This window comes from Podarcis liolepis, assembly GCF_965112155.1.
Source record: "Podarcis liolepis genome assembly, chromosome: 11".
NCBI classification, from domain to species: Eukaryota; Metazoa; Chordata; class Lepidosauria; order Squamata; family Lacertidae; genus Podarcis; species Podarcis liolepis.
This window is the reverse complement of record NC_139565.1, coordinates 64,699,572-64,724,486: the sequence shown is the minus strand read 5'-3', so window position 1 is coordinate 64,724,486 and position 24,915 is coordinate 64,699,572. Positions and strand designations below refer to the sequence as shown.

Sequence of the window (24,915 nt, the reverse complement as noted above, 5' to 3'; positions counted from 1 at the left end):
TTTCTGTGGTTGTGCATGCGCAGAAGCAATAAATTGTGCTTTGCACATGTGCAGAAGTGCCAAATCGCAACCCGCGTCTGCGCACACGCGGGTTGCGAACGTGCATCCCGCACGGATCATGTTCGCAACCCGAGAGTCCACTGTACATATGTATTGTTTGCCTTGTACATTTATGAACATTTAATTTATATATTTGAGACCTTAGAATTCTTATGACACCTGCAAACAGCCTTTGAGGACTTGTTCCATAGTTGAATGAAAGAGGTCCAGACTCTGGCGGTTTTGGGAAGGCGCCTTCCAATTCTGTGATTCTCTGCGGAGGCACAGGGCAGTGGCCTTGCAAGGCCAGCTGGGTGGAGGTTTCCTGGAGGGGGCGCTTCTTAAATGGGGGCGCTGCTTGGGGAAGACCTGAAGGATGCTGTCAGTGTTTCCTCGGATGCCATGGAGGGTCTGTGCCCCTGAGGATTGTGACTGATGCAGATTCTCTGGCCCCCCCCCCCCAGTTCTGGGTTGCAGCAAAGGCCCCAGTTGGGCTTTGTGGGGAGGACAGATTGGGGGGGGGGAGAGTTGCTTTCTTTTGGGGGCAGCCCGCCCTCTGGTGGCTGCAGAGGGGAATGACGTGAGCACCCCGCATGCAAAATGAACAGAGTCTGGCCCCCACCTCCATTTTATTGGGGAAGTATAAAATACACATGAGCACTAATGAACAGTGGTAATAACACAATATCTCTTTGCGCAGCCAGGTGTCCACAGGAAGAAAAATGTGAAGTTTCAACAACAGCATTATGTGGAAAACTTACGGTACATTTACCTCTCCATCCGGCAACTGGTGGGAGCAAAATGATTACATTGCATTTGCAGAGTCCATAATAAATGGTTAGGATAACCAAATGTCTAATGCTGCTTTTGGAAGATGATCTGTTTCTCTGTGCTCATTGGCATAAAAGCTGGGTTTTTTATTTAAAAAAATCCTCCTATCACCCCCCTCTAAAAGCTAATGTCCCTTTGGTGTCAACCTGCTGGCAATCATTCCAGGGACAGCTCACTCTGCCGCTCCCCTTGGCCTTTTAATATTTATTATTATATTTTCATTTTTATCCCACTTTATTTTTTTAAGGTGGGGGAAAAATCCTCAAAGGGGTTTGCAATTGCATCAAATAAACATTCCAAAGCGAAACATTGCAGCAGAAGGTCACCTATGAAATACACATTCAAAGCAACATAACTAGCAGGAAACTAAAATATTATCTTAAAGATTTCATACATAAAACATTACCAATGGAGGTCTATAGGATACACATTGAAAACAGCATAACTGGAAAGAGAATATTTTAAGCTATTTCAGCCCAGGGAGCCTCCAGTCAAGCACCTCTTCTGCCCAGGTGGGGGTTGTTCCTGCAGGTAAGTAGATGCTCAGCTCACCTTGGAGGTCTAACAAGGACCGTGGGGCAGGTGCAGAGGACGAGCACCTGTCCTCCACCCCCACTTTCTGCTTTCACAAACTCTTTTAATATAATTTTTTATTAGATTTTGTGTTTTACAATTTAGAATATTCATTTAAACAACCTTAAAATATCAGTTCCACAGAATCCTTTCACAGAGTCTAAAAAAAGGATGATCTACTGTCCTGTGATGTCATATACGAGTTTGTACTACTGATGAAGCCCAAGACGGCGAAACGAGGCTAATATTCCAGAAATCCTTGTCAAACTGCAACAACCTTTTGTGTGGATTGTTGGACTCTAGGAACAGACAGGTGGAACAGACACTTTCACATATATGGACCTTATGCATAAACTGATCAGTGAATGAACTGATCCACTGGGTCTTCTACTTTTTTCGTTGAACTTTGAGTTACTTCTGTTGAAATCTACAATTCAGTACAATGAATAGTATATATATATATTTCCAAACGTGCAGCCGGTTACGTCTTGTGTGTTTATTGAATGGACTTGGATGACTCAGCTGGGCGCCAGGTGGGGTTAATCTCTGCTTGGGGAGTTCCCCGGGTTGCAGGTGGGCGTGGCCAGGGTTTAAAGCTCCCTCTGGGAGGGGTGGGGGCATTGCAAGGGGGAAACCAGGGGGCAGAGCTGGGGAAGGACCTGGGCCAGGAAGGTATATGGTGTCTGCTATGGGAGGCTTAGGGAGGAGGAGGCGTTGGGTATTGGGGGGGCTTGGTTGACGCTTGCAACAGGTGATGGTTTGACTGGTCCTCTTCCTCCCCTAATTAGTTTGTCTCCAATTAGCAGACAATTGCAATGAGCATTGTGCTTACTATTTGCACTGGTGCAAATTGGAAGGCAATCCCTCCATGATTATAACTGTAACCCCCAAGGGCTAAATCCATTTAAATTTTTGGACTTGAGGGTGCCTTTGTTTGTTTTGTGCACATGAGAAAGAGAGTTGGGGGAGAGGATTTAAAGGAGGGAGGGAGTCTTGGCTGGTCTCTTTTCTTTCTTTTTTAAATACATTTTTATTGGTTTTTTTTTTACATATCATTTTCAACCATCATTTAACATAACTTCTTATCTTATACAATATTTAATAATATCCGTCCACAACCTCTGATGAGTTTCCGTTCTTTATCACTTATTCTGCATTTCTTAATTTCTCTGTTGCTCTTAATTATCATTAACTAATTCTCTTCATAGTCTTGCAATATTTTGAATAGTCCTCCTTACAGAACGTCTTGCAGTCCTACTAGCGTAATCTGTTCATGGCTGGTCTCTTTTCACCTGACTCCCACCCCCAAGTCCGGGCTCTTTAGGCAAGATCTGCCTGCTCCATAATGGGCTTCTGAGCTCATTTATCACTTTGCATTTATAGCCCGCTTTTCCTCCCAGGAGCTCAAGGTGGGCAGCTTCTTTCCTCTCCCCACTCCCCCTTTATCCTCACAACAGTCCTGTGAGGGAGCTTAGGCTGAGGGGCAGCCACTGGCCTCCAAGGTCACCCAGTAAGTTTCAAAGCCCAATGGGGAGTTGAGTTCGGGTCTCTCTCACATCTGAGTCTGACTCACTGACCTTGACTGTCCTCTGGGATGTTGTAGCTGCTTGGAAAGAAGCTTCTTGCTCTCTCCAAGTCTTCCAGCTCGGAAATATAGAGCTGGGAGGGACCTCAAGGGCTCACCTTGCAATGCAAGAATCGGAATTCTTTTCTGGTGGGGAATCTTAAAAATATGTTTTTGGGTGTGAGGAATTCAAATCTCCGGTTATTTTTGCGACCAGACAAGACTTAGCTTGAAAAGTCTATGTTTGATAAAGAAACACACAAACTGCTTTCAGGAAAGCAAAGCATTTTAATTTTCTGAAAATGCCTGGTAATGCTTAATAATAATAATGAGTAATAATAATAATTTTTATATAGGAACTTGGCAATCATTTTTACTGATTTCTGTGCAATTTCACACCCATTTTACTTACCAAGCAAACCTCAATTACCTGAATCTAACCAAACTACGTTTTGAATTCCCAAGTCATCTTAAAACTTTTCAGTTTTTGGAATTTGAAAAGTTTAAAAATTCAACGTGCTGAGCAGCCTAGTAGGTTGGACAGAAAGGGCCATTGGCCCATTTTGCAGCCTCAGAAGTTGACCTTTCTTCTGCCACTGCTGCAAGGAAGTATTGCTCAGTGAGCGGGTGCTTATTTGAACGAGACCCTTCCCCCCCCCCCGTGTGTGTCTTCTGCTGGTACTGTTTGCGGTGCCTCTGTGCAGGACAACAGGGCAGGTGGCGCTTATGGCTGGTGATGCCAAAGGATGCCGCCAGGTGCAGTCTTGGTCTTCCAGCTGTCTCTTGCTTCTTGAGTTTTCTGACACCTGTGCCTTTAGCGGCTGCACAGGAGGCAGGAACTCAGCAGGCAAAGTTTCTCCTTCTCCGCATCTCCTAAATGCTTGGAAAGCTGCACCCGTTGAATTCCTGGCTGTTAACGCAGCTGCTGTAAAGGGTGCAGTGGGAACCAGGAGAGATAGCAGAAGAATGTGCCTGTGTTGAGGGGCAGCAGACTGGTACAGCTGGGGTTCAGTGTTCTTGATAGAGGGAGGATTCTAGAAACGGGAGACTCACGGAATCCTAGAGCTGGAAGGAACCTAAAGGGGCATCTAGACCAACCCCCTGCAATGCAGGAATCGCAGCTAAGATCTCCTTGGCAGCTTTGCTAGTGGGAAGCAATCTACTTCGGTGGTAGAAGCCCAACTTTGAATGGAGCTGGTCCCAGAGTCGCCCTCAAACCATTTCCTTAACAGAGTGTGTGATGAAAGAGGTTTCCTTCTGATATTTTATATATATATATATATATATATATATATATATATATATATATATATATGCTTTCGTAGATTTTCACGGGTACAGGAATGCAGGTTTTGGTGTCTTCGGGTGTCTTCCCGTGTAAGAGTTGGGGTGTCTAGGCGACGTTTCGACGAGGTCTCACTCGTCATCTTCAGGCTGGTGCTTTCGGCTTCTTGTTACTGGAACAGAGCAGGATCTCAGTGTTTGAGTTCCTATAAATACTGTTGAGGGGGTGTGGTGTATAGCCTCCAACGTTCTGGGCAGAGAGGAAGTTCCCAGGTTAGTGTGCCTTTTCTTCTTTTGTTCCTTAATTACTTGAGGGATATCTTGAGTGATTTCTTGAGTGATATTCTGAGTACCACTTAGGTGGGTCATTAAGTGTGGATTAGTTGCTAAAGCTTTCGTGTCTTGACCTCTTGAGCTTGTGAAGAGTTTTTCTGAGAAGATGGCTGTACTGCACTTAGTTGTGCTCTGGCTTGGCTTCGTGTATAGGGGCGAGCTGTGGTTTTGTGCCCTGTGCCAGCCAGATCTGTGTAGGGATTGCAGGGGGGTGCAGCATCCGGAGGTGCCACTATGGTTTGGCTACTGGATGGTGTCTGTAATTTATCTGTGGAGAGGGTCTGGGTTTGGGTCTGGTGTGGTTGATTGGTGATGGCGTTCTGTGTGCCTCTGGTTCTGGTGTCGGTTTTTGTGGGGAGGGCTAATTTCCAGATGTCTGGCAGGCGGGACGTGTCGTCACGCTTGTTCATGTTGTGAGGGTGTTTCTCTATCTCGATGGCTTCCATGATTATTCTCTTGTGGTGATGTTCCATGTTAAAGAGCAATTTGGAATCTGCAAAATTAATTTCGTGTCCTGTTTCTTTCATGTGTTGGAAAAGAGAGGAAGTTTTTTCTTCTTTTTTGACGGCATTCTTGTGTTCTGCGATACGTGCATTTATTCGTCTGTTTGTTTGTCCAATGTACGTGGCTGGGCAGACTTTGCAGGGTATTTCATAGACCCCTTGGTTTTCCAACTGGATTTTATCTTTGGGGTTTCTGAGGATATTGGCTATTTTTTGGTTGGTGCAAAAGGCTGTTTTGATATTGTGTTTATGGAGGATTTTGCTAATTTTATCTGTAGTGCCCTTGATATAAGGAAGGAGGGCCATGCCATTGTTTTCTTCTGTGTCTTGGTTTTTGGGGGGTGTTTCTTTTTGGATTAGCTTCGTAACCCTGTTTTGCTGGTATCCATTGGCGATTAACACATTTGAGAGATTCTGTAACTCAGTTGTCAAGTGGTCTTTGTCAGCCAGGCGTTTGGTTCTGGAGATGAGAGTCTTGGCTACGGAGTTTATTTGTGCAGGGTGGTGGTGTGATTGTGCATGTAAGTAGCGGTTGGTGTGTGTTTTTTTCCGGTAGATAGTGTGTCCTAGGGAGCCATCAGGTTTTTTGTAGATTAGGACGTCAAGGAAGGGAAGTTGGTTGTTGGCTTCTATTTCCATAGTGAATTGTATTTTGGGGTGTAGGCTGTTGAGATGTGTGAGGAAGCTATCTAGTTTTTCTTTCCCGTGTGGCCAAATTACAAAGGTGTCGTCAACATATCTACAAAATCTCGCTAAATTTCTCGCTAAGCAACTTCAGCCCTATGCAGAATCCATCGCTTCACACGTTACTAACTCCTTCCAGTTCATAGAAACAATAAAGAAGCAAAACCTACATCCCGATGACCTACTTGTGAGCTTCGATGTTGTATCTCTCTTCACACAAGTGCCCATTAATGAAGCCTTGACAGCCATTCAAAACAAATACAATCCCCCCGAATACATCCTGGACCTGACCAACCACTGCCTAACCAACACGTACTTCATCCACAATGGACAAAGATACAAACAGATAGAAGGAGCACCTATGGGATCACCCCTCTCACCGGTCATCGCAAATTTGTACATGGAACACTTTGAAACCAATGCTTTAGACAAGTCAGAACACAAACCCAAACTTTGGCTCAGATATGTTGACGACACCTTTGTAATTTGGCCACACGGGAAAGAAAAACTAGATAGCTTCCTCACACATCTCAACAGCCTACACCCCAAAATACAATTCACTATGGAAATAGAAGCCAACAACCAACTTCCCTTCCTTGACGTCCTAATCTACAAAAAACCTGATGGCTCCCTAGGACACACTATCTACCGGAAAAAAACACACACCAACCGCTACTTACATGCACAATCACACCACCACCCTGCACAAATAAACTCCGTAGCCAAGACTCTCATCTCCAGAACCAAACGCCTGGCTGACAAAGACCACTTGACAACTGAGTTACAGAATCTCTCAAATGTGTTAATCGCCAATGGATACCAGCAAAACAGGGTTACGAAGCTAATCCAAAAAGAAACACCCCCCAAAAACCAAGACACAGAAGAAAACAATGGCATGGCCCTCCTTCCTTATATCAAGGGCACTACAGATAAAATTAGCAAAATCCTCCATAAACACAATATCAAAACAGCCTTTTGCACCAACCAATATATATATATATATATGCAGGTTTTGGTGTCTTCGGGTGTCTTCCCGTGTAAGAGTTGGGGTGTCTAGGCGACGTTTCGACGAGGTCTCACTCGTCATCTTCAGGCTGGTGCTTTCGGCTTCTTGTTACTGGAACAGAGCAGGATCTCAGTGTTTGAGTTCCTATAAATACTGTTGAGGGGGTGTGGTGTATAGCCTCCAACGTTCTGGGCAGAGAGGAAGTCCCAGGTTAGTGTGCCTTTTCTTCTTTTGTTCCTTAATTACTTGAGGGATATCTTGAGTGATTTCTTGAGTGATATTCTGAGTACCACTTAGGTGGGTCATTAAGTGTGGATTAGTTGCTAAAGCTTTCGTGTCTTGACCTCTTGAGCTTGTGAAGAGTTTTTCTGAGAAGATGGCTGTACTGCACTTAGTTGTGCTCTGGCTTGGCTTCGTGTATAGGGGCGAGCTGTGGTTTTGTGCCCTGTGCCAGCCAGATCTGTGTAGGGATTGCAGGGGGGTGCAGCATCCGGAGGTGCCACTATGGTTTGGCTACTGGATGGTGTCTGTAATTTATCTGTGGAGAGGGTCTGGGTTTGGGTCTGGTGTGGTTGATTGGTGATGGCGTTCTGTGTGCCTCTGGTTCTGGTGTCGGTTTTTGTGGGGAGGGCTAATTTCCAGATGTCTGGCAGGCGGGACGTGTCGTCACGCTTGTTCATGTTGTGAGGGTGTTTCTCTATCTCGATGGCTTCCATGATTATTCTCTTGTGGTGATGTTCCATGTTAAAGAGCAATTTGGAATCTGCAAAATTAATTTCGTGTCCTGTTTCTTTCATGTGTTGGAAAAGAGAGGAAGTTTTTTCTTCTTTTTTGATGGCATTCTTGTGTTCTGCGATACGTGCATTTATTCGTCTGTTTGTTTGTCCAATGTACGTGGCTGGGCAGACTTTGCAGGGTATTTCATAGACCCCTTGGTTTTCCAACTGGATTTTATCTTTGGGGTTTCTGAGGATATTGGCTATTTTTTGGTTGGTGCAAAAGGCTGTTTTGATATTGTGTTTATGGAGGATTTTGCTAATTTTATCTGTAGTGCCCTTGATATAAGGAAGGAGGGCCATGCCATTGTTTTCTTCTGTGTCTTGGTTTTTGGGGGGTGTTTCTTTTTGGGGGGTGTTTCTTTTTCCAAAAAGAAACACCCCCCAAAAACCAAGACACAGAAGAAAACAATGGCATGGCCCTCCTTCCTTATATCAAGGGCACTACAGATAAAATTAGCAAAATCCTCCATAAACACAATATCAAAACAGCCTTTTGCACCAACCAAAAAATAGCCAATATCCTCAGAAACCCCAAAGATAAAATCCAGTTGGAAAACCAAGGGGTCTATGAAATACCCTGCAAAGTCTGCCCAGCCACGTACATTGGACAAACAAACAGACGAATAAATGCACGTATCGCAGAACACAAGAATGCCATCAAAAAAGAAGAAAAAACTTCCTCTCTTTTCCAACACATGAAAGAAACAGGACACGAAATTAATTTTGCAGATTCCAAATTGCTCTTTAACATGGAACATCACCACAAGAGAATAATCATGGAAGCCATCGAGATAGAGAAACACCCTCACAACATGAACAAGCGTGACGACACGTCCCGCCTGCCAGACATCTGGAAATTAGCCCTCCCCACAAAAACCGACACCAGAACCAGAGGCACACAGAACGCCATCACCAATCAACCACACCAGACCCAAACCCAGACCCTCTCCACAGATAAATTACAGACACCATCCAGTAGCCAAACCATAGTGGCACCTCCGGATGCTGCACCCCCCTGCAATCCCTACACAGATCTGGCTGGCACAGGGCACAAAACCACAGCTCGCCCCTATACACGAAGCCAAGCCAGAACACAACTAAGTGCAGTACAGCCATCTTCTCAGAAAAACTCTTCACAAGCTCAAGAGGTCAAGACACGAAAGCTTTAGCAACTAATCCACACTTAATGACCCACCTAAGTGGTACTCAGAATATCACTCAAGAAATCACTCAAGATATCCCTCAAGTAATTAAGGAACAAAAGAAGAAAAGGCACACTAACCTGGGACTTCCTCTCTGCCCAGAACGTTGGAGGCTATACACCACACCCCCTCAACAGTATTTATAGGAACTCAAACACTGAGATCCTGCTCTGTTCCAGTAACAAGAAGCCGAAAGCACCAGCCTGAAGATGACGAGTGAGACCTCGTCGAAACGTCGCCTAGACCAGTGTTTCCCAAACGTTTTTGGGCAACGGCACACCTGCTTACCGGAAAAAAATCTCGCGGCACACCACCATTAAAGCCCCGCCCCGTGACGTCAGCGCGCAGCGTCACGCGGGGGGGGGGACGCACAAAAGTGAACGTTTTTTCCCTTCCCCTTGCCGGGGTGGGAGGAGGCAGCAGAGCGAGGGCAGCTGAGGCGGCGGCGGCGATAGCGGGCGGAGGAGGAGCCGTCGCCGGGAGTTGCTGCTGCTGCTGTTGCTGCTGCTGCCCGGACATGCCGGCCTCCTCCTCCTCCGCTGTCTCGCGCTCCTCCCTTTTGCGCGAGCTGCCCCGCCGCTCGGCACCACCACCGCGGAGCCGCCCCCGGCTCGACGCGGATCCTCGCCGCCGCCGCCGCCTCTCGCCGCCCGACTCGCCCGCCTCCCTCCCACGGCACACCAGCCGGTGTCTCACGGCACAGTAGTGTGCCGCGGCACACCGGTTGGGAAACACTGGCCTAGACACCCCAACTCTTACACGGGAAGACACCCGAAGACACCAAAACCTGCATTCCTGTACCCGTGAAAATCTACGAAAGCATATATATATATATATATAGTGTGTGTGTGTGTGTCTGTGTGTGTGTGTGTGTGTCTGTGCTTTCTGTTAATGTGGGTGAGAATAGCTCTTGGAATTTGCAGGTTGAACCATACCTCTTCAATGGGGCATCTCCAATAAAAGTTCTTCAGTTATTGGACTGTCATCCTAGGTTTTCAGAAACAGTTGTTCTTGCACCTCTAGGGTGGTGGCTGATTTGATGCTCCTTCATTCAGTTGCTCCCCTCACCTGACACACCTGATCCATTAGTATCATTGGGCTAGTCCGGTGGAACTCTTTGCCACTGGAGATTCAGCAGGTACCTTCTGTGTCAACTTTGAAACACCTGCTGAAAACTTTTTAGTACCTTCAGAAAATAAAGAACACACCCTTCCACAATGGTTATTTTTTTAAAAAAACCTTTTTATATGGTTTTATTGCTGTAAACTGCAATTTTTTCAATGACGCAGCAGTATACTAGCATTTTGTAAAACACAGGTTCTCATTCAGTGCCTCACCCAAAGGCCCATGCCCATCTCTCACCCTGTCTTTGCTCCCTCCCCTCCCCTATATAGGAGTTGGCAGCTGCGGGCACAGAGAAGATGAGGAACCCCCCACTCCGGATCCTGGTCTCGGGTTCAGAGGAGTCCGGGAAGTCCACCCTCGTCGGCCACCTTCTCTACAAATGTGGGCATCTTAAAGCAGCAACTATGGAGACCCTCTGGAAACAGGTATCTCCTTCCTAATTATTAAGTTTGTGGCTTGACTTTCTGCCAAATGATGCTCAAAGCAAGGAAATACAAAGTATTTTCACATGCCACCCCTGTCTCCGAGTGGCGAGAGACCCCAGGAGCTGCAGGGGCTTCAGAATCTCTGGATATCTATACCAGTGTTTCCCAACCACTGTTCCGCGGCACACTAGTGTGCCGTGAGATGTTGCCTGGTGTGCCGCGGGAAAAATTAAAAAATTCGAAAGATTTTTTATTTATTTTTTTAAGTCAAATTTTCGATTGGGGCGCCGTCACTAGATGACCCCTGGGGTTCCCTCCCTCCCTCCCGCTCTGCGCCTCCCTCCTCCTCCTCCGGGGAGGCCCATCCTGGCTCTCGGCCAAGGCTTGGCGGCTGCCACTCACTCACTCGCTCGCCCACCCGTCCCTCCATCCCTGCACCCGGCCTCTCCCCCTCCGTCCCCGGCGCGGGGGCTGCCGGGATCCGTAGTCCCCTTGCCCTTGGGCTCCGCGCCCGCGCGGGGTGCGCGAACTACGTTTCCCAGCGTGGCCTGGCGGGCCGGGCGTTTTGTTTGAAGCGCTCTTCTCCCGGCCATGGAATGAGCGCAGCGGCGGCGGCCGCCGCGCGGGCAGGGGCTCTTCTGCGCAGACCCCGCGCAGCCTGCCTGCGCCCCCGCAGAGATCGGGCGGCAGGATGGAGCCCGGGGATCCCTGCGGAGGCAGAGCAGCGGAGGCGGAGGCTGCCCCCCAGGTAGGGCTGCGTCGGGGGTTTTTTATTTTTGCAATGCTGCATCCGCACCGGAGGGGAAGCATCGGACCGCGGGGAGACCCCTTGGCGGGCGTGCAAGGCAATGCATGCGTGCAGGCGTTGCATGGAGTGCAGTGCAATGCAATGGCAACGCGGCGCCCTGCATGCATGCATGCAACTTCCACCGGCGCTCCGGACTTGGCAGGTGAGGGGGGTCCCCAGTGGGCGGCAGAGAGAGACCCGGGAGGCCGAAGGGGAGCCGGGGGGGAGCAGCGCTGCTCCCTGAGCCAATCCCGGGGGGAAACTTCGGCGTCGTTGCGCCGGGTGTTGGAAGCGGAGGCTGGCGGGGGCCCCTCACCTGCAAAACCTGGTCGCCTCTCATATATTTTGTGCATTGCATTCATCACCCGCTTTCTCCTCCAAGGAGCTCCCCGGGGCGTGCGTGGTTCTCCCCGTGTTATCCTCGCAACAACAGCCCTGCGAGGTGGGTCAGGCGAGTGGCCCAAGGAAGCACCCAGGGATCGTCCTGGCCAGGTGGGGTGATTTGAACCCTGCTCTCTGCCCGGTCTTCGTCCTCATTTAGCCCCCACATGTGCATGACTGTGCATGACTGAGGTTTTCCCCCCTCGTCTTGGCTATGGTGTGAGTCTGTGCTGTTAATTAATGGGGTTCTGCCTTCGGAGAAGATGAGCCAGCCCTCAAGGAGGTGATTATGTAATTTGCTAGCAATTCATGTCCCTCCCGGCGTGACGCTGCGCGCTGACGTCACGGGGCTGTAATGGTGGTGTGCCTCGAGATTTTTTTCATGAAACAAGTGTGCCTTTGCCCAAAAAAGGTTGGGAAACACTGATCTATACAACCTGAGCGTCAGATGGAGGGGTTCATGGCCCCAACAGCCCCAGTAGATCTTGCTTCTCCATTAATCGCAGCTTTGGGTCCAGTGTAGAGCAAGCAGATCACTGGGTCTCCTTCTTCAAGCCCTTCCCCAGCTTCCAGCTCACCTGGCAGCCAGGTGAGCAGGGTGGAGAAATGCCCCCTCTCCCAATCAGCCTGGCTCATTCTTTTGGGGTGCTGATGAGGACATTTCAGTAGCCAGCTAAGGTCATGGTCTTGCAAAGGAACTTGCCTGACTAGTTCTGAAATAAAACCTTAGATTCTCCCTGGGTAAAGGACCCCCAAGAACTGGAATGGACTCGGGGCATCATCCAGACTGAAACCCCTCCCCAAAACACCCAACAATACAGTGGTACCTCTGGTTAAGAACTTAATTCATTCCGGAGGTCCGTTCTGAACCTGAAACTGTTCTTAACCTGAAGCACCACTTTAGCTAATGGGGCCTCCCGCTGCTGCTGCGCCGCCAGAGCACGATTTCTGTTCTCATCCTGAAGCAAAGTTCTTAACCTGAGGTACTATTTCTGGCTTAGCGGAGTCTGTAACCTGAAGCGTCTGTAACCCGAAGTACCACTGTATTTTCCATTAAAAAGAACATAAAATCAGTGTAAATGACATCATAAAATCAGTGCCAATAAAACATGTCAATGAATAAAGTGTTAACCTGGATACTGCTTGGCATACCTAACTGCTGTTAAACTGGGGTGGGGGTGGTGTCCGCTGTATGCCCCCGCCTGCCTGGGATTTTCTGCCACCTCTGTCTCCTTTGCAGAAGGTGGAGCAAGGCAAGTCGTACAGGCAGTTGCTGCAGAACCTCCAGCAAGTTCAGAAAAGGGGTGCGGCTCCGGGAAGAGGGCATTACAAGAGCCCCAAGTATGAAGTCACCATTGCAGAACCCCCAAGTCGTGTAGGGATGTACCGCAGCTGCTGCTTGCAAGGCCAGCAAAAGGTGAGAGTCTCTGCTCCTCAGCAGCTGAGGGGACAAGAGAGGTTTCATGCCGAAGGTTGTGTCCTGCGCATGCAGTAAATGTGTTGGGCGGGAAGGGGCTGGGTGTCAAATTCTCCCCCCTCCTCACTCTAAGTTTTGCCCTTTTAAAGCTCAGCGGGAAGGAGGGGGGCATAGAATCATAGAATCATAGAGTTGGAAGAGACCACAAGGGCCATCGAGTCCAACCCCCTGCCAAGCAGGAAACACCATCAGAACACTCCTGACATATGGTTGTCAAGCCTCTGCTTAAAGACCTCCAAAAAAGGAGACTCCACCACACTCCTTGGCAGCAAATTCCACTGTCAAACAGCTCTTACTGTCAGAAAGTTCTTCCTAAGGTTTAGGTGGAATCTTCTTTCTTGTAGTTTGCATCCATTGCTCCGTGTCCGCTTCTCTGGAGCAGCAGAAAACAACCTTTCTCCCTCCTCTATGTGACATCCTTTTATATATCACCCCTTAACCTCCTCTTCTCCAGGCTAAACATGCCCAGCTCCCTTAGCTGTTCCTCATAAGGCATCGTTTCCAGGCCTTTGACCATTTTGGTTGCCCTCCTCTGGACACGTTCCAGTTTGTCAGTGTCCTTCTTGAACTGTGGTGCCCAGAACTGGACACAGTACTCCAGGTGAGGTCTGACCAGAGCAGAATACAGTGGCACTATTACTTCCCTTGATCTAGACGCTATACTCCTATTGATGCAGCCCAGAATTGCATTGGCTTTTTTAGCTGCCGCGTCACACTGTTGGCTCATGTCAAGTTTGTGGTCAACCAAGACTCCTAGATCCTTTTCGCATGTACTGCTCTCAAGCCAGGTGTCACCCATCTTGTATTTGTGCCTCTCATTTTTTTTTGCCCAAGTGCAATACTTTACATTTCTCCCTGTTAAAATTCATCTTGTTTGTTTTGGCCCAGTTCTCTAATCTGTCAAGGTCGTTTTGAAGTGTGATCCTGTCCTCTGGGGTGTTAGCCACCCCTCCCAGTTTGGTGTCATCTGCAAATTTGATCAGGATGCCCTTGAGTCCATCATCCAAGTCGTTGATAAAGATGTTGAATAAGACTGGGCCCAAGACAGAACCCTGTGGCACCCCACTAGTCACTCTTTTCCAGGATGAAGAGGAACCATTGATGAGCACCCTTTGGGTTCGGTCAGTCAGCCAGTTACAAATCCACAGAGTGGTAGCATAGTCAAGACCGCATTTTACCAGCTTCTTTACAAGAATATCATGGGGCACCTTGTCAAATGCCTTGCTGAAATCAAGGTAGGCTACATCCACTGCGTTCCCTTCATCTACCAGGCTTGTAATTCTGTCAAAAAACAAGATCAGGTTAGTCTGACATGACTTACTTTTCAGAAATCCATGCTGACTATTGGTGATCACAGCATTCCTTTCTAGGTGCTCACAGACTGTTTGCTTAATGATCTGCTCCAGAATCTTCCCTGGTATTGATGTCAGACTGACTGGGCGGTAATTATTTGGGTCCTCTCTTTTCCCCTTTTTGAAAATAGGGACAACATTTGCCCTCCTCCAGTCTGCCGGGACTTCGCCTGTTCTCCAGGAATTCTCAAAGATGACTGCCAGTGGTTCTGAGATCACATCTGCCAGTTCTTTTAATACTCTTGGATGCAGCTCATCTGGCCCTGGAGACTTGAATACATCTAAACTAGCCAAGTATTCTTGTACTATCTCCTTAGTTATTCTGGGCTGTGTTTCCTTTGCTGAATCATTTGCTCCAAATTCTTCAGGTCGGGCATTGTTTTCTTTATCGGAGAAGACCGAGGCAAAGAAGGCATTGAGGAGTTCAGCCCTTTCTGTGACCCACCATCTTCTCCTCTGAGTGACCCCACTATTTCTTTGTTCTTCCTTTTGCTACGAACATACCCATAAAAACCTTTTTTGTTACTTTTAACCTCTCTAGCAAGCCTGGGTTCATTCTGTGCTTTAGCTTTTCTGACTTTGTGTCTACACGTACTGGCTATTTGTTTGAATTCCTCTTTGGTGGTTTCCCCCCTTTTCCATTTTTTGTACACATCCTTTTTTAATCTTAACTCAGTTAAAAGTTCTTTAGATAGCCACCCTGGCTTCTTTAGGCACCTTCCATGTTTCCGTCTCATTGGTATTGCCTGACGTTGTGCTTTTACTATCTCCCTCTTAACAAACTCCCAGCCATCATGAACTCCCAAAACGAGAATTCCTTGGCTCTGCCAGCCGCTCCCTCTGGCACCACCTTCTGTCCACCTCCTTGTTTTCTGTCCTGCCAGTTCCAATGGGTACCAGCCACCACCGTCTTGTCAAATCTTTGGGCTCTTCCTTGGCCTGGACCTTCTCAATCAGGGGCCAGTAACCTAAGGCCTGGGGGCCAGATCCGGCCCAATCGCCTTCTAAATCTGGCCTGCAGACAGTCTGGGAATCAGTGTGTTTTTACATGAGTAGAATGTGTGCTTTCTACTAGCGCCGAGGGCCTTCTGGCAGTTCCCTCATTGCGAGAAGTGAGGCTACAGGGAACCAGACAGAGGGCCTTCTCGGTAGTGGCGCCCGCCCTGTGGAACGCCCTCCCTTCAGATGTCAAAGAGATAACTAATTACCTGACATTCAGAAGACATCTTAAGGCAGCCCTGTTCAGGGAAGTTTTTAATGTGTGATATTTTACTGTATTTTTGGTTTTTATGGAAGCCGCCCAGAGTGGCTGGGGAAACTCAGCCAGACGGGCGGGGTATAAATAATAAATTATTATTATTATTATTTTCTTTAAAAGGCATCTCTGGGTTATTTGTGGGGCATTCGTGGGGAATTCGTTCACCCCCCCCCAAATATAGTCCGGCCCCCCACAAGGTCTGAGGGACAGTGGACCAACCCCCTGCTGAAAAAGTTTGCTAACCCCTGTTCTAAATCGGGGGTAGGCAACTTAAGGCCCACGGGCCCCAAGCAGCCTACAAGGCCCACAAGCCACCCCTGAACTGAGTCGCCCACTTGGCAAGTCCCTGCGCGCTTCGCTAAACTGGTGCAGCATGGTGCGGGAACTTTCTTCTGCCGGAAATTGCGTCTGCGCAGGTGCTGGAAATGGCAGGCCACGTGTGATCCAGCCCGCAGAGGGATCTCTGCTGGAGTGAACCGGCCCAGGCGAGGTAAACCTTGCGGACCCCTGTTCTAAATGCATCCCCCCTCCCCGCAACACCCTCTGATGCAGTAGGGCTGTTCCCACAGGAGGCAATGACAGCAATTGAACATGAATTTTACTATCTAATGAGACCATTGATCCATAAAATGAAAGCAATAAACAATGTACTGCAGTCACACAGTCAATCAGTAGCTGAACTGGGTTCCACACAGTCACAAAAACAAAACAAAAAAGAGCCGCAAAAATGCAAAATAGCAAAAACAGACAGACCTAGAGTAACACTCAAAATGGAAACGTGGCACTCAAAACGGAGCACATTCAGCTTCTGAAAAAAGTTCACAAACCGGAACGCTTACTTCTGGATTTGCAGTTTTGGGTTCCAAGTTATTTAAATACCAAGGCATTTGAGAAGCAAGGGACCACTGTATGCGCTTGCATCTGAGGGGTTGTGGGGGCTTCAGCCCAAAGCCCCATGGAGGGAGGGGGCTCTCGTGCCTGAATCCTGCTTGCAAGTTTCCCATTGAGGCCTCTGCTTGGCCGTTGTGAGTAGAGACTGCTGGGCTAGAGAGCCATCTTCTGATGTTCTTAGGGAATACCCTTCCCTGGCAGAAAGTCAGGGCCAGGCGACTGAGAGTTTTGACGGCCTTTTCTTTCCTCCTCTCCCTCCCTCAGGTTGACTGCCTGCTGTTTGTGATCTCTGCAGAGAAGAGGGACTTTGAAATGCGTTGGCACATGACCCAGAGGCAGATCCTGCTGGCCAGCAAACTCCCGGTGAAGCAGTTCGTGGTGTGTGTCAACAAGATGGACTCTTCCACGCCGGAGCCTTACAGCTGCGACCGCTACAAATATATCGTTGGGAAAGTGTGTGACTGGCTCGGGGCGTGGGTCAGGGACCCCAGTAAGGTGCTCTTTCTCCCCATCTCAGCCCTCTATGGGGACAACCTGCAGGAGCCCAGCCTCAAGGTAGGCAACCCATCTCTTGGGGAAGCTGAGGGTAACACCCAGCTACCTAAATCAGGGCTTCAGATTCTGGTTCAGGCATCAGTTGCAGGACCAAGAGGGATCAAGGACCGTAGAGCCATTTTTAAGGGGTTATTTCCTGTAGTGGTTCAGACAACCAGCTGGCCCAGTCCTGCCAATCGGAAGCCAGGCCACGCTGGTCCGATAGAGGAAGTGGGGAGGTGGGTATCTCAGGTGGAAATTGCTAAGGGATTTCTCAGTCACCCTGACGGACGGACTTAATCAGTAATCCATGGACGCGACTTCTTCGTTAACCGGGCCGGCACTATAATGGGCCAAGGTGAGGCGGGTGCCTCAGTTTGCAGATTTTTTTAAAATTAGTAATAATATTTATTAATTTTCCAACAAATTGAACACGACGCTACAAAAAACCAAAAAAGAAAAAACATACAATAATACAGTACAATAAAAAAACCCTGCAAAACATTAACATACAACTAACAAAACAAAACAAAAACCATTTAAAACAGTCCAATTTCAATATTTTATCCTTCTTTCACTAATTTCCACGACCTCCTTTCCATCTTCCTCTATTTTCTATCCTATAATTTTCTTAACACACTCTAACCTTATTTTTCCCTTTAATGCTCTAATAATCTATTTATACTTAATTCCTTGTAACATTTCTACTAAAGCCATATAACTTCATTCCAACATTTTCCTAACATTCATTAATTTTACAGTATTTCTGTAAATAGTCTTTAAACTTTTTCCAGTCTTCTTCCACCGACCTCAGTTTGCAGAATTGGAGGAGGGGCAGATTTGGTTCAGCGGATGCAAGGTTGCTCCGGAAGTTGAACTGGGCAAGAATCTGAGAGCCGGGGGGTCTGTCTGGGTCTCTCCTTTGCAGATGACCTGGTTCTGCAGGTGGGAGATCCTCGGGGAGAAAGGAGGAATGGTCAAAGGCACAACTTTGCAGCAGTTCCTGGACACCTTCTCCGCTTGCCATCTCAAACCGGACCTCCTGTATAATCCTTTAGGTGGGTGGTACTCTTGAACTTGAGGGTTTTTTTTGTCTTAACATTTATTGATAGATAAATTCAAAGATATACAGAAATGCATGCCCATTACAAAGTCTCTTTTTATAATATGCTGAGATAAAACAGATACTTAATCTAGAAAAGAGCCAAGTCTGGAGGAAGAAAATGCAAGAAAAGGAAAAATCTAAAGAAGGAGCAAGCAAGAGAAAAGGAAAGAAAGAAAAAAACGGAAGAAAAATAGAGTAGAATAACTCTCTGCCGCTACAGATGATATTCATTCTTTAAGCTCCAACCATTCTATCTTCTCTAAAGCAGTATTTTTTTTCAATCTTCAAATCCAGATATTACAAGTTCGTTTTCTCTTTCATGCAAAAAGTCCTTTTGGGAAGGCTGGAGGGACCAAGGAGCCACTGGGGTCCCATGGTTCTCCTTGACACGGGTGCAGAAGGAAGGATGCAGTAGGATAAAAAGGACATGACGGTTGCCTGTCAAAGATGCTTTAGCTGTGATTCCTGCATTTCCGGGGTTTGGACTTGATGGAGATGGATTGAGGATTAAGTCTGTAAATCAAAATTTAAGCATTCTATCCCATGTGTGTGGGAAAAATATGAAGGGCTTTTTAGCAGAGTAAACACACTTACGTGCTTTTGCAGCTTACTGGAAGCTAGGAATTAGGCAATTGCACCTTTTATCCCTGTTTATTTGTGTTCTGCTGATCTTTTCCCCCTCTGTCCCTGTTGCTAAGAATGAACCTTACGTTTTAGTAAAAACATAAATGTTTACTTACATTTTAATGCAGACAGCAAATATATCAAAGTAGTATGCAGGTAAAATAGTTTTCAGTTACAAAATACAAAACTAGTTTCCAAAATGGAGCCTGGTCTTTGAGCATGACCTTAACAGATTGGAGAACAAGGTGCAAGCTAACAATGAATTTTAACAGGGACGAATGTAAGGTCCTTCCCATAGGAAGGAAGAACCAGATGCACAAATATATGATGGGGAAAACCTGATTTATTAGGAATAGATGTGAAAAGGATCTAGGGGTTTGAGTGGACTACAAGCTTAACATGAGTCCACAGTGTGATGCCGCAGCAAAAAAAGCTAATGCTATTCTAGGCTGCATCAACAGAAGTCTAGTTTCCTGATCAAGGGAAGTAATAGTATTCTGCCTTGGTCAGACCACACCTGGAGTCCTGTGCCCAATACTGGGCACCACAATTTAAGAAGGATGTTGACAAGCTGGAAGGTGTGCAGAGGAGGGAGACCAAGATGGTCAAGGGTCTGGAAACCAAGTCTTATGAGGAACGGTTGAAGGAGCTGGAGAAGTTTAGCCTGCAAAAGAGGATATTGAGAGGAGGTATAAGAGCCATCTTCAAATATATCAAGGGCTGTCACCTGGAAGATGGAGCAAGTTTGTTTTCTCCTGTTCTGGAGGGTAGGATTCAAACCAATAGCTCCAGGAAGAACTTTCTGACAGTATGAGCTATTTGACAGTGGAATGGTCTCCCTTGGGAGGTTGTGGATTCTCCTCCATTGGAGGTTTTTAGGCAGAGCTTGGATGGCCATCTGTCATGGCTGCTTGGGCTGAGATTCCTGCCTTGCAGAGGGTTGGACTAGATGACCCTTGAGGTCCCTTCCAGCTCTATGATTCTATGATTACATCTGCTCACATTGCTTACTTGAAAGGAAGAGAGAGACTGGGGCAAGAAGGAAGGAGAAAAGATTGAGATCCTTTGCCCTACATCCTACCACAAGACGATATAACACCACATAGACTTGCCTTGTTTAGGAATGGAGGAACTCAAAGTGTCTTAACCCCTCCATATGCTTATTTAGCAAATATAATGTTCATTTTGACTGCAGATTATCCCACTCTGGGTACCTCCCAACTCTACAATTCTATGGTTCTGTGACTGTTTTGTAGAATGGACCGAGAAGGAAGAGAAGATTCTCCTGAGGACATGGAGGAGTCTCTCCTCCCAGACACCAGACCACATCCCCAGCCCTTCTATGATGTCCACGGCTCTCAGGCAGGCAGGAGTCTGGCGCTCTGCAGAGCAGTGTCGCCGCAAGGTGGAGGCCCTCCTGTGGCGCTACATGGCTGACATGCTCCGGGGAGGAATTGAGTGCTCCCCTTCCTACTGGGAACTGCATGACATCCTGGGATATGATGTCTCCACAGCAGCCTTTCAATTGCGGCGATTTAAGCAGGAACTGGTGCCAACAGCAAACGCCCCCACTGCACCTGACCTGGGTTGGGCTGAAGATGTGTTTGTCCTTCTGGGGCCTTCTGGTCAAGGAGCACTTGCCATCCCAAAGGAGGGGGAGAAAGAAGAAGAGCTTGTCATCCCTGGGCCTTCTGGTCAAGAAGAACCTGTTGCTCCAGAGGAAGCACAACTTGTCCATCCTGGGCCTTCTGGTCAAGGTGAGCCAGTTGTCCCAGAGGAGGGAGAGAGAGCAGAACTCATCCTTCCTGGGCCTTCTGGTCAAGCAGAGCCTGTTGTCCCAGAGGAGGGAGAGGAAGCAGAACATGTCCATCCAGGGCCTTCTGGTCAAGGAGAGCTTGTTGTCCCAGAAGAGGGAAAGGAAGCAGAACATGTCCACCCAGGGCCTTCTGGTCAAGGAGAGCCTATTATCCCAGAGGAGGGAGAGGAAGCAGAACTTGTCCATCCAGGGCCTTCTGGTCAAGGAGAGCCAGTTGTCCCAGAAGAGGGACAGGAAGCAGAACATGTCCATCCAGGGCCTTCTGGTCAAGGAGAGCCTGTTGTCCCAGAGGAGGGAGAGGAAGCAGAACATGTCCGTCCTGGGCCTTCAGGTCAAGGAGAGCCTGTTGTCCCAGAGGAGGGAGAGGAAGCAGAACATGTCCATCCAGGGCCTTCTGGTCAAGCAGAGCCTGTTGTCCCAGAAGTGGGACAGGAAGCAGAACATGTCCATCCAGGGCCTTCTGGTCAAGCAGAGCCAGTTGTCCCAGAGGAGGGAGAGGAAGCAGAACATGTCCATCCAGGGCCTTCTGGTCAAGCAGAGCATTTTGTCCCAGAGGAGGGAGAGGAAGCAGAACATGTCCACCCAGGGCCTTCAGGTCAAGGAGAGCCTGTTGTCCCAGAGGAGGGAGAGGAAGCAGAACATGTCCGTCCTGGGCCTTCAGGTCAAGGAGAGCCTGTTGTCCCGGAGGAGGGAGAGGAAGCAGAACATGTCCGTCCTGGGCCTTCAGGTCAAGGAGAGCCTGTTGTCCCAGAAGAGGGACAGGAAGCAGAACATGTCCATCCAGGGCCTTCTGGTCAAGCAGAGCATTTTGTCCCAGAGGAGGGAGAGGAAGCAGAACATGTCCACCCAGGGCCTTCAGGTCAAGGAGAGCCTGTTGTCCCGGAGGAGGGAGAGGAAGCAGAACATGTCCGTTCTGGGCCTTCAGGTCAAGGAGAGCCTGTTGTCCCGGAGGAGGGAGAGGAAGCAGAACATGTCCATCCAGGGCCTTCAGGTCAAGGAGAGCCTGTTGTCCCAGAAGAGGGAGAGGAAGCAGAACATGTCCGTCCTGGGCCTTCTGGTCAAGGAGAGCCTGTTGTCCCAGAAGAGGGAGAGGAAGCAGAACATGTCCGTCCTGGGCCTTCTGGTCAAGGTGAGCTATTGTCCCAGAGGTGGCACAACATCTTGTCGATGCGGGTATCCTTTCTCAAGAACAGGTTGCCAACTTGGTCCACCTGTTCTCTCAAAGAAAGCCTGCCACCCTTCCGGAAGAGGGAGGAGCCCTCCCTGGGTCTTCTGGACAAGGTGAGCCCATCATCCTAGGAGAGAAGGTAGGGGAGCTTGTCATCCCAGGACCACCTGGCAGCTGAAATGTTTGGAATGGGGAGTGGAGGGGCTCTTCTAAAAGAGGAGCTAGTCAGAGGGACCCCTGCCTCCTTGGAGACCAGGCCTTGGGGAGCCTGAGGGACTTCAGGCAATTTCCCTCGTCACCCATGACCACTGACCACGCTGGCTGGAACTGAAAGAGTTGGGATTCCCACAATATCTGGAGGGCTGCAGATGTTCTCCACCCCTGGTCTAGATGTTCAAAACTTGGAGGTTGGGAGAGGGTGACCTTAGGGCTGGAGGCACCAGGGAGCATCAAGGATGTAGGACCAGTTGTGATGGTGCGGGGGGGGGGGTTGGTTGAAACTTGTGGGTGCACAGCTGGCTGTCGGAGTCACTTGCCTTGTCGGAAGCTGCTAACCCCCTCCCTCCCTCTCTCTCTTTCTCAGGACAGGACTCAGAGACCAAAAGCACCCCTGAGCGAAGAGCCCTTGATACCCCTGACTCTGCAGAACCACCTCTGTGCCCTAGGCCCCCCAAAAACCCCAGAAGTCACTGCCCCTCTGGGCACTTGGGGAAGAGCTCTGGATACAAATTGTGTCCTGGTCCTTCAAGAACCACCAGATATGAGCCGCCCCCTCGATTTTTAAGGAGATTCAAACCTAACCCCCACCCTGGAAGCTCAACCAGCAGTTCTGGACAAGATCCGTGTCCTGGGACCTCCGGGACCTCGAGACCTGACTCCCACCCTGGACCCTCGACCAGCAGTTCTGGACAAGATCCGTGCCCTGGGACCTCCGGGACCTCGAGACCTGACTCCCACCCTGGACCCTCGACCAGCAGTTCTGGACAAGATCCGTGCCCTGGGACCTCCGGGAACTCGAGACCTGACTCCCACCCTGGACCCTCGACCAGCAGTTCTGGACAAGATCCGTGCCCTGGGACCTCAAGGAACTCCACACCTGACCCCCACCCTGGATCCTCGACCAGCAGTCCTGGACAAGATCCATTCCTTGGGACCTTGAGGAACTCCACACCTGACCCCAGCCCAGGACCCTTGACCAGCAGTTCTGGACAAGATCCGTGCCCTGGGACCTCAAGGAACTCCACACCTGACCCCAGCCCTGGATCCTCGACCAGCAGTCCTGGACAAGATCCATTCCTTGGGACCTTGAGGAACTCCACACCTGACCCCAGCCCTGGACCCTCGACCAGCAGTTCTGGACAAGATCCGTGCCCTGGGACCTCCAGGAACTCCACAACTGACCCCCACCCTGGATCCTCGACCAGCAGTCCTGGACAAGATCCATTCCTTGGGACCTCAAGGAACTCCACACCTGACCCCAGCCCTGGACCCTCGACCAGCAGTTCTGGACAAGATCCGTGCCCTGGGACCTCCAGGAACTCCACACCTGACCCCCACCCTGGATCCTCGACCAGCAGTCCTGGACAAGATCCATTCCTTGGGACCTTGAGGAACTCCACACCTGACCCCTACCCTGGACCCTCGACCAGCAGTCCTGGACAAGATCCGTGCCCTGGGACCTCAAGGAACTCCACACCTGACCCCAGCCCTGGACCCTCGACCAGCAGTTCTGGACAAGATCCGTGCCCTGGGACCTCAAGGAACTTCACACCTGACCCCCACCCTGGACCCTCCACCAGCAGCTCCGGACTTAAGCTACACCCCAGACCATCAAGAAGCTCCGGACACAATGTACTGGGTGCTGGGCTGGAGAGGAGGCCACGTTCTGCAATCCCCCTCAGCTCCTCAGCATCTGGGAGCGACGCAGGAGTTTTGCTAGAGGAAGAGGAGCTTGCGTTGGCGGAGGAAGACACTCACAACCCTGGTGTTCCAAGGGCTTCCTGGGGGAACCTAATTGGCCCCCCGCTCTTGCTGTGCCCCATCCATGGGCTCCCAGTGCTGCTTCCTTCTCCACACCCCTTCCCATACCCCCTTCCTCCAGCCCAGTTCCAGCAGGGGCCACGCTTCCCCTGGCCAGATCCTGCGTACCAGCTGCCGCTGCTTGGTGAGCCTTCCTGGGCCCCTGTCTCCAACGCCATGTCTCCCCATTCGCAGTCCCCTCCTGCCTCCTGGGACCCCCTCATGCAGCAGGCCCAGTCTGCCCCTTCCTCCAATCCCTTCCAGCAGCCCCCTGCCCAAGCCGTGCCGTTCATCTCACAGCCTTTCGTGCCTCTGGATTCCTTCCATGCCCCGCCGGGGCACCAAGGGCACTTCCCACACCCACCTCATGCGCCAGCCCCCCAGGCCTTTCCGAACCAAGGGCACTTCCCACCCCCACCTCATGCGCCAGCCCCCCAGGCCTTTCCGAATCAAGGGCACTTCCCACCCCCACCTCATGCGCCAGCCCCCCAGGCCTTTCCGAACCCGTGGCCCCAGACCCCATACCATGCCCAGGACTTTTCCGGGGCCCATGCCAGGTCAGGGCCATTCTCACTCCACTCTCTCCCATGGCAGGGCACTCCTGCATCGCCCCTGGGCATCAGAATCGTCCTCCAGCCGGCTTCCGGGCCACGGAGCTTTCCTTCCGCAATGGAAGCCTCTGCCACAGCCATCCGAGCCAGAGAGCTTCCTGCCCCCGCCTGTCAAAGCACCCCACTTGCGTCCTCGCCCACCCTCCCTGGCAGGTCCTGATCCTGACGGCGTTGAGGCACCGTCCTCTGCTGCTTCTCAGGCTCCGAAGCCCACGACCCAACCTGGGAGCCCCTCGTTATCGCCTCCCCGGGCCCAGCCGCCGACCTCGCGCCAGCCTCCACCCCTTAGCCCTCTGCCTCCTTTAAAATCCTGAATGGCCCCCAGCGGGGCTGGGGATCAGGCTCTCAGGCTTCCTCCCCCTCCTCCCTTGCCCTCCGGCTCCCCACCCCAGCTTCCAGGACCTCCATCTCAACCTGGGAGCCCTGGGTCGCCCACCTCCCAGCATCCCCCCAGGCTTTTGAAAGCGCTCCCTCCCCTGGCCCCAATCTTGCCTCCTTTGTCACCCTTCCCACTGCCATCTGTTCCTGGTGCTCCAGACTCCCT

The 24,915-nt window shown here is 49.8% G+C and overlaps 1 protein-coding gene across 1 annotated transcript; it reads left to right on the top strand.

Moving 5' to 3' along the window:
* Window positions 1–1,886: 1,886 nt before the first annotated feature.
* Window positions 1,887–24,531, top strand: LOC310688207 (uncharacterized protein; the record flags this gene model as incomplete). Its single annotated transcript, XM_083464332.1, has 9 exons — window positions 1,887–1,976; window positions 10,193–10,348; window positions 12,757–12,933; window positions 16,759–17,049; window positions 17,957–18,086; window positions 20,014–20,359; window positions 20,409–21,432; window positions 21,528–21,647; window positions 22,330–24,531. The coding sequence occupies exons 1-9, from the start codon at window positions 1,947–1,949 to the stop codon at window positions 24,529–24,531; spliced, it is 4,476 nt and encodes a 1,491-aa protein (XP_083320458.1). The 5' UTR covers window positions 1,887–1,946.
* Between the last annotated feature and the right edge of the window lie 384 nt (window positions 24,532–24,915).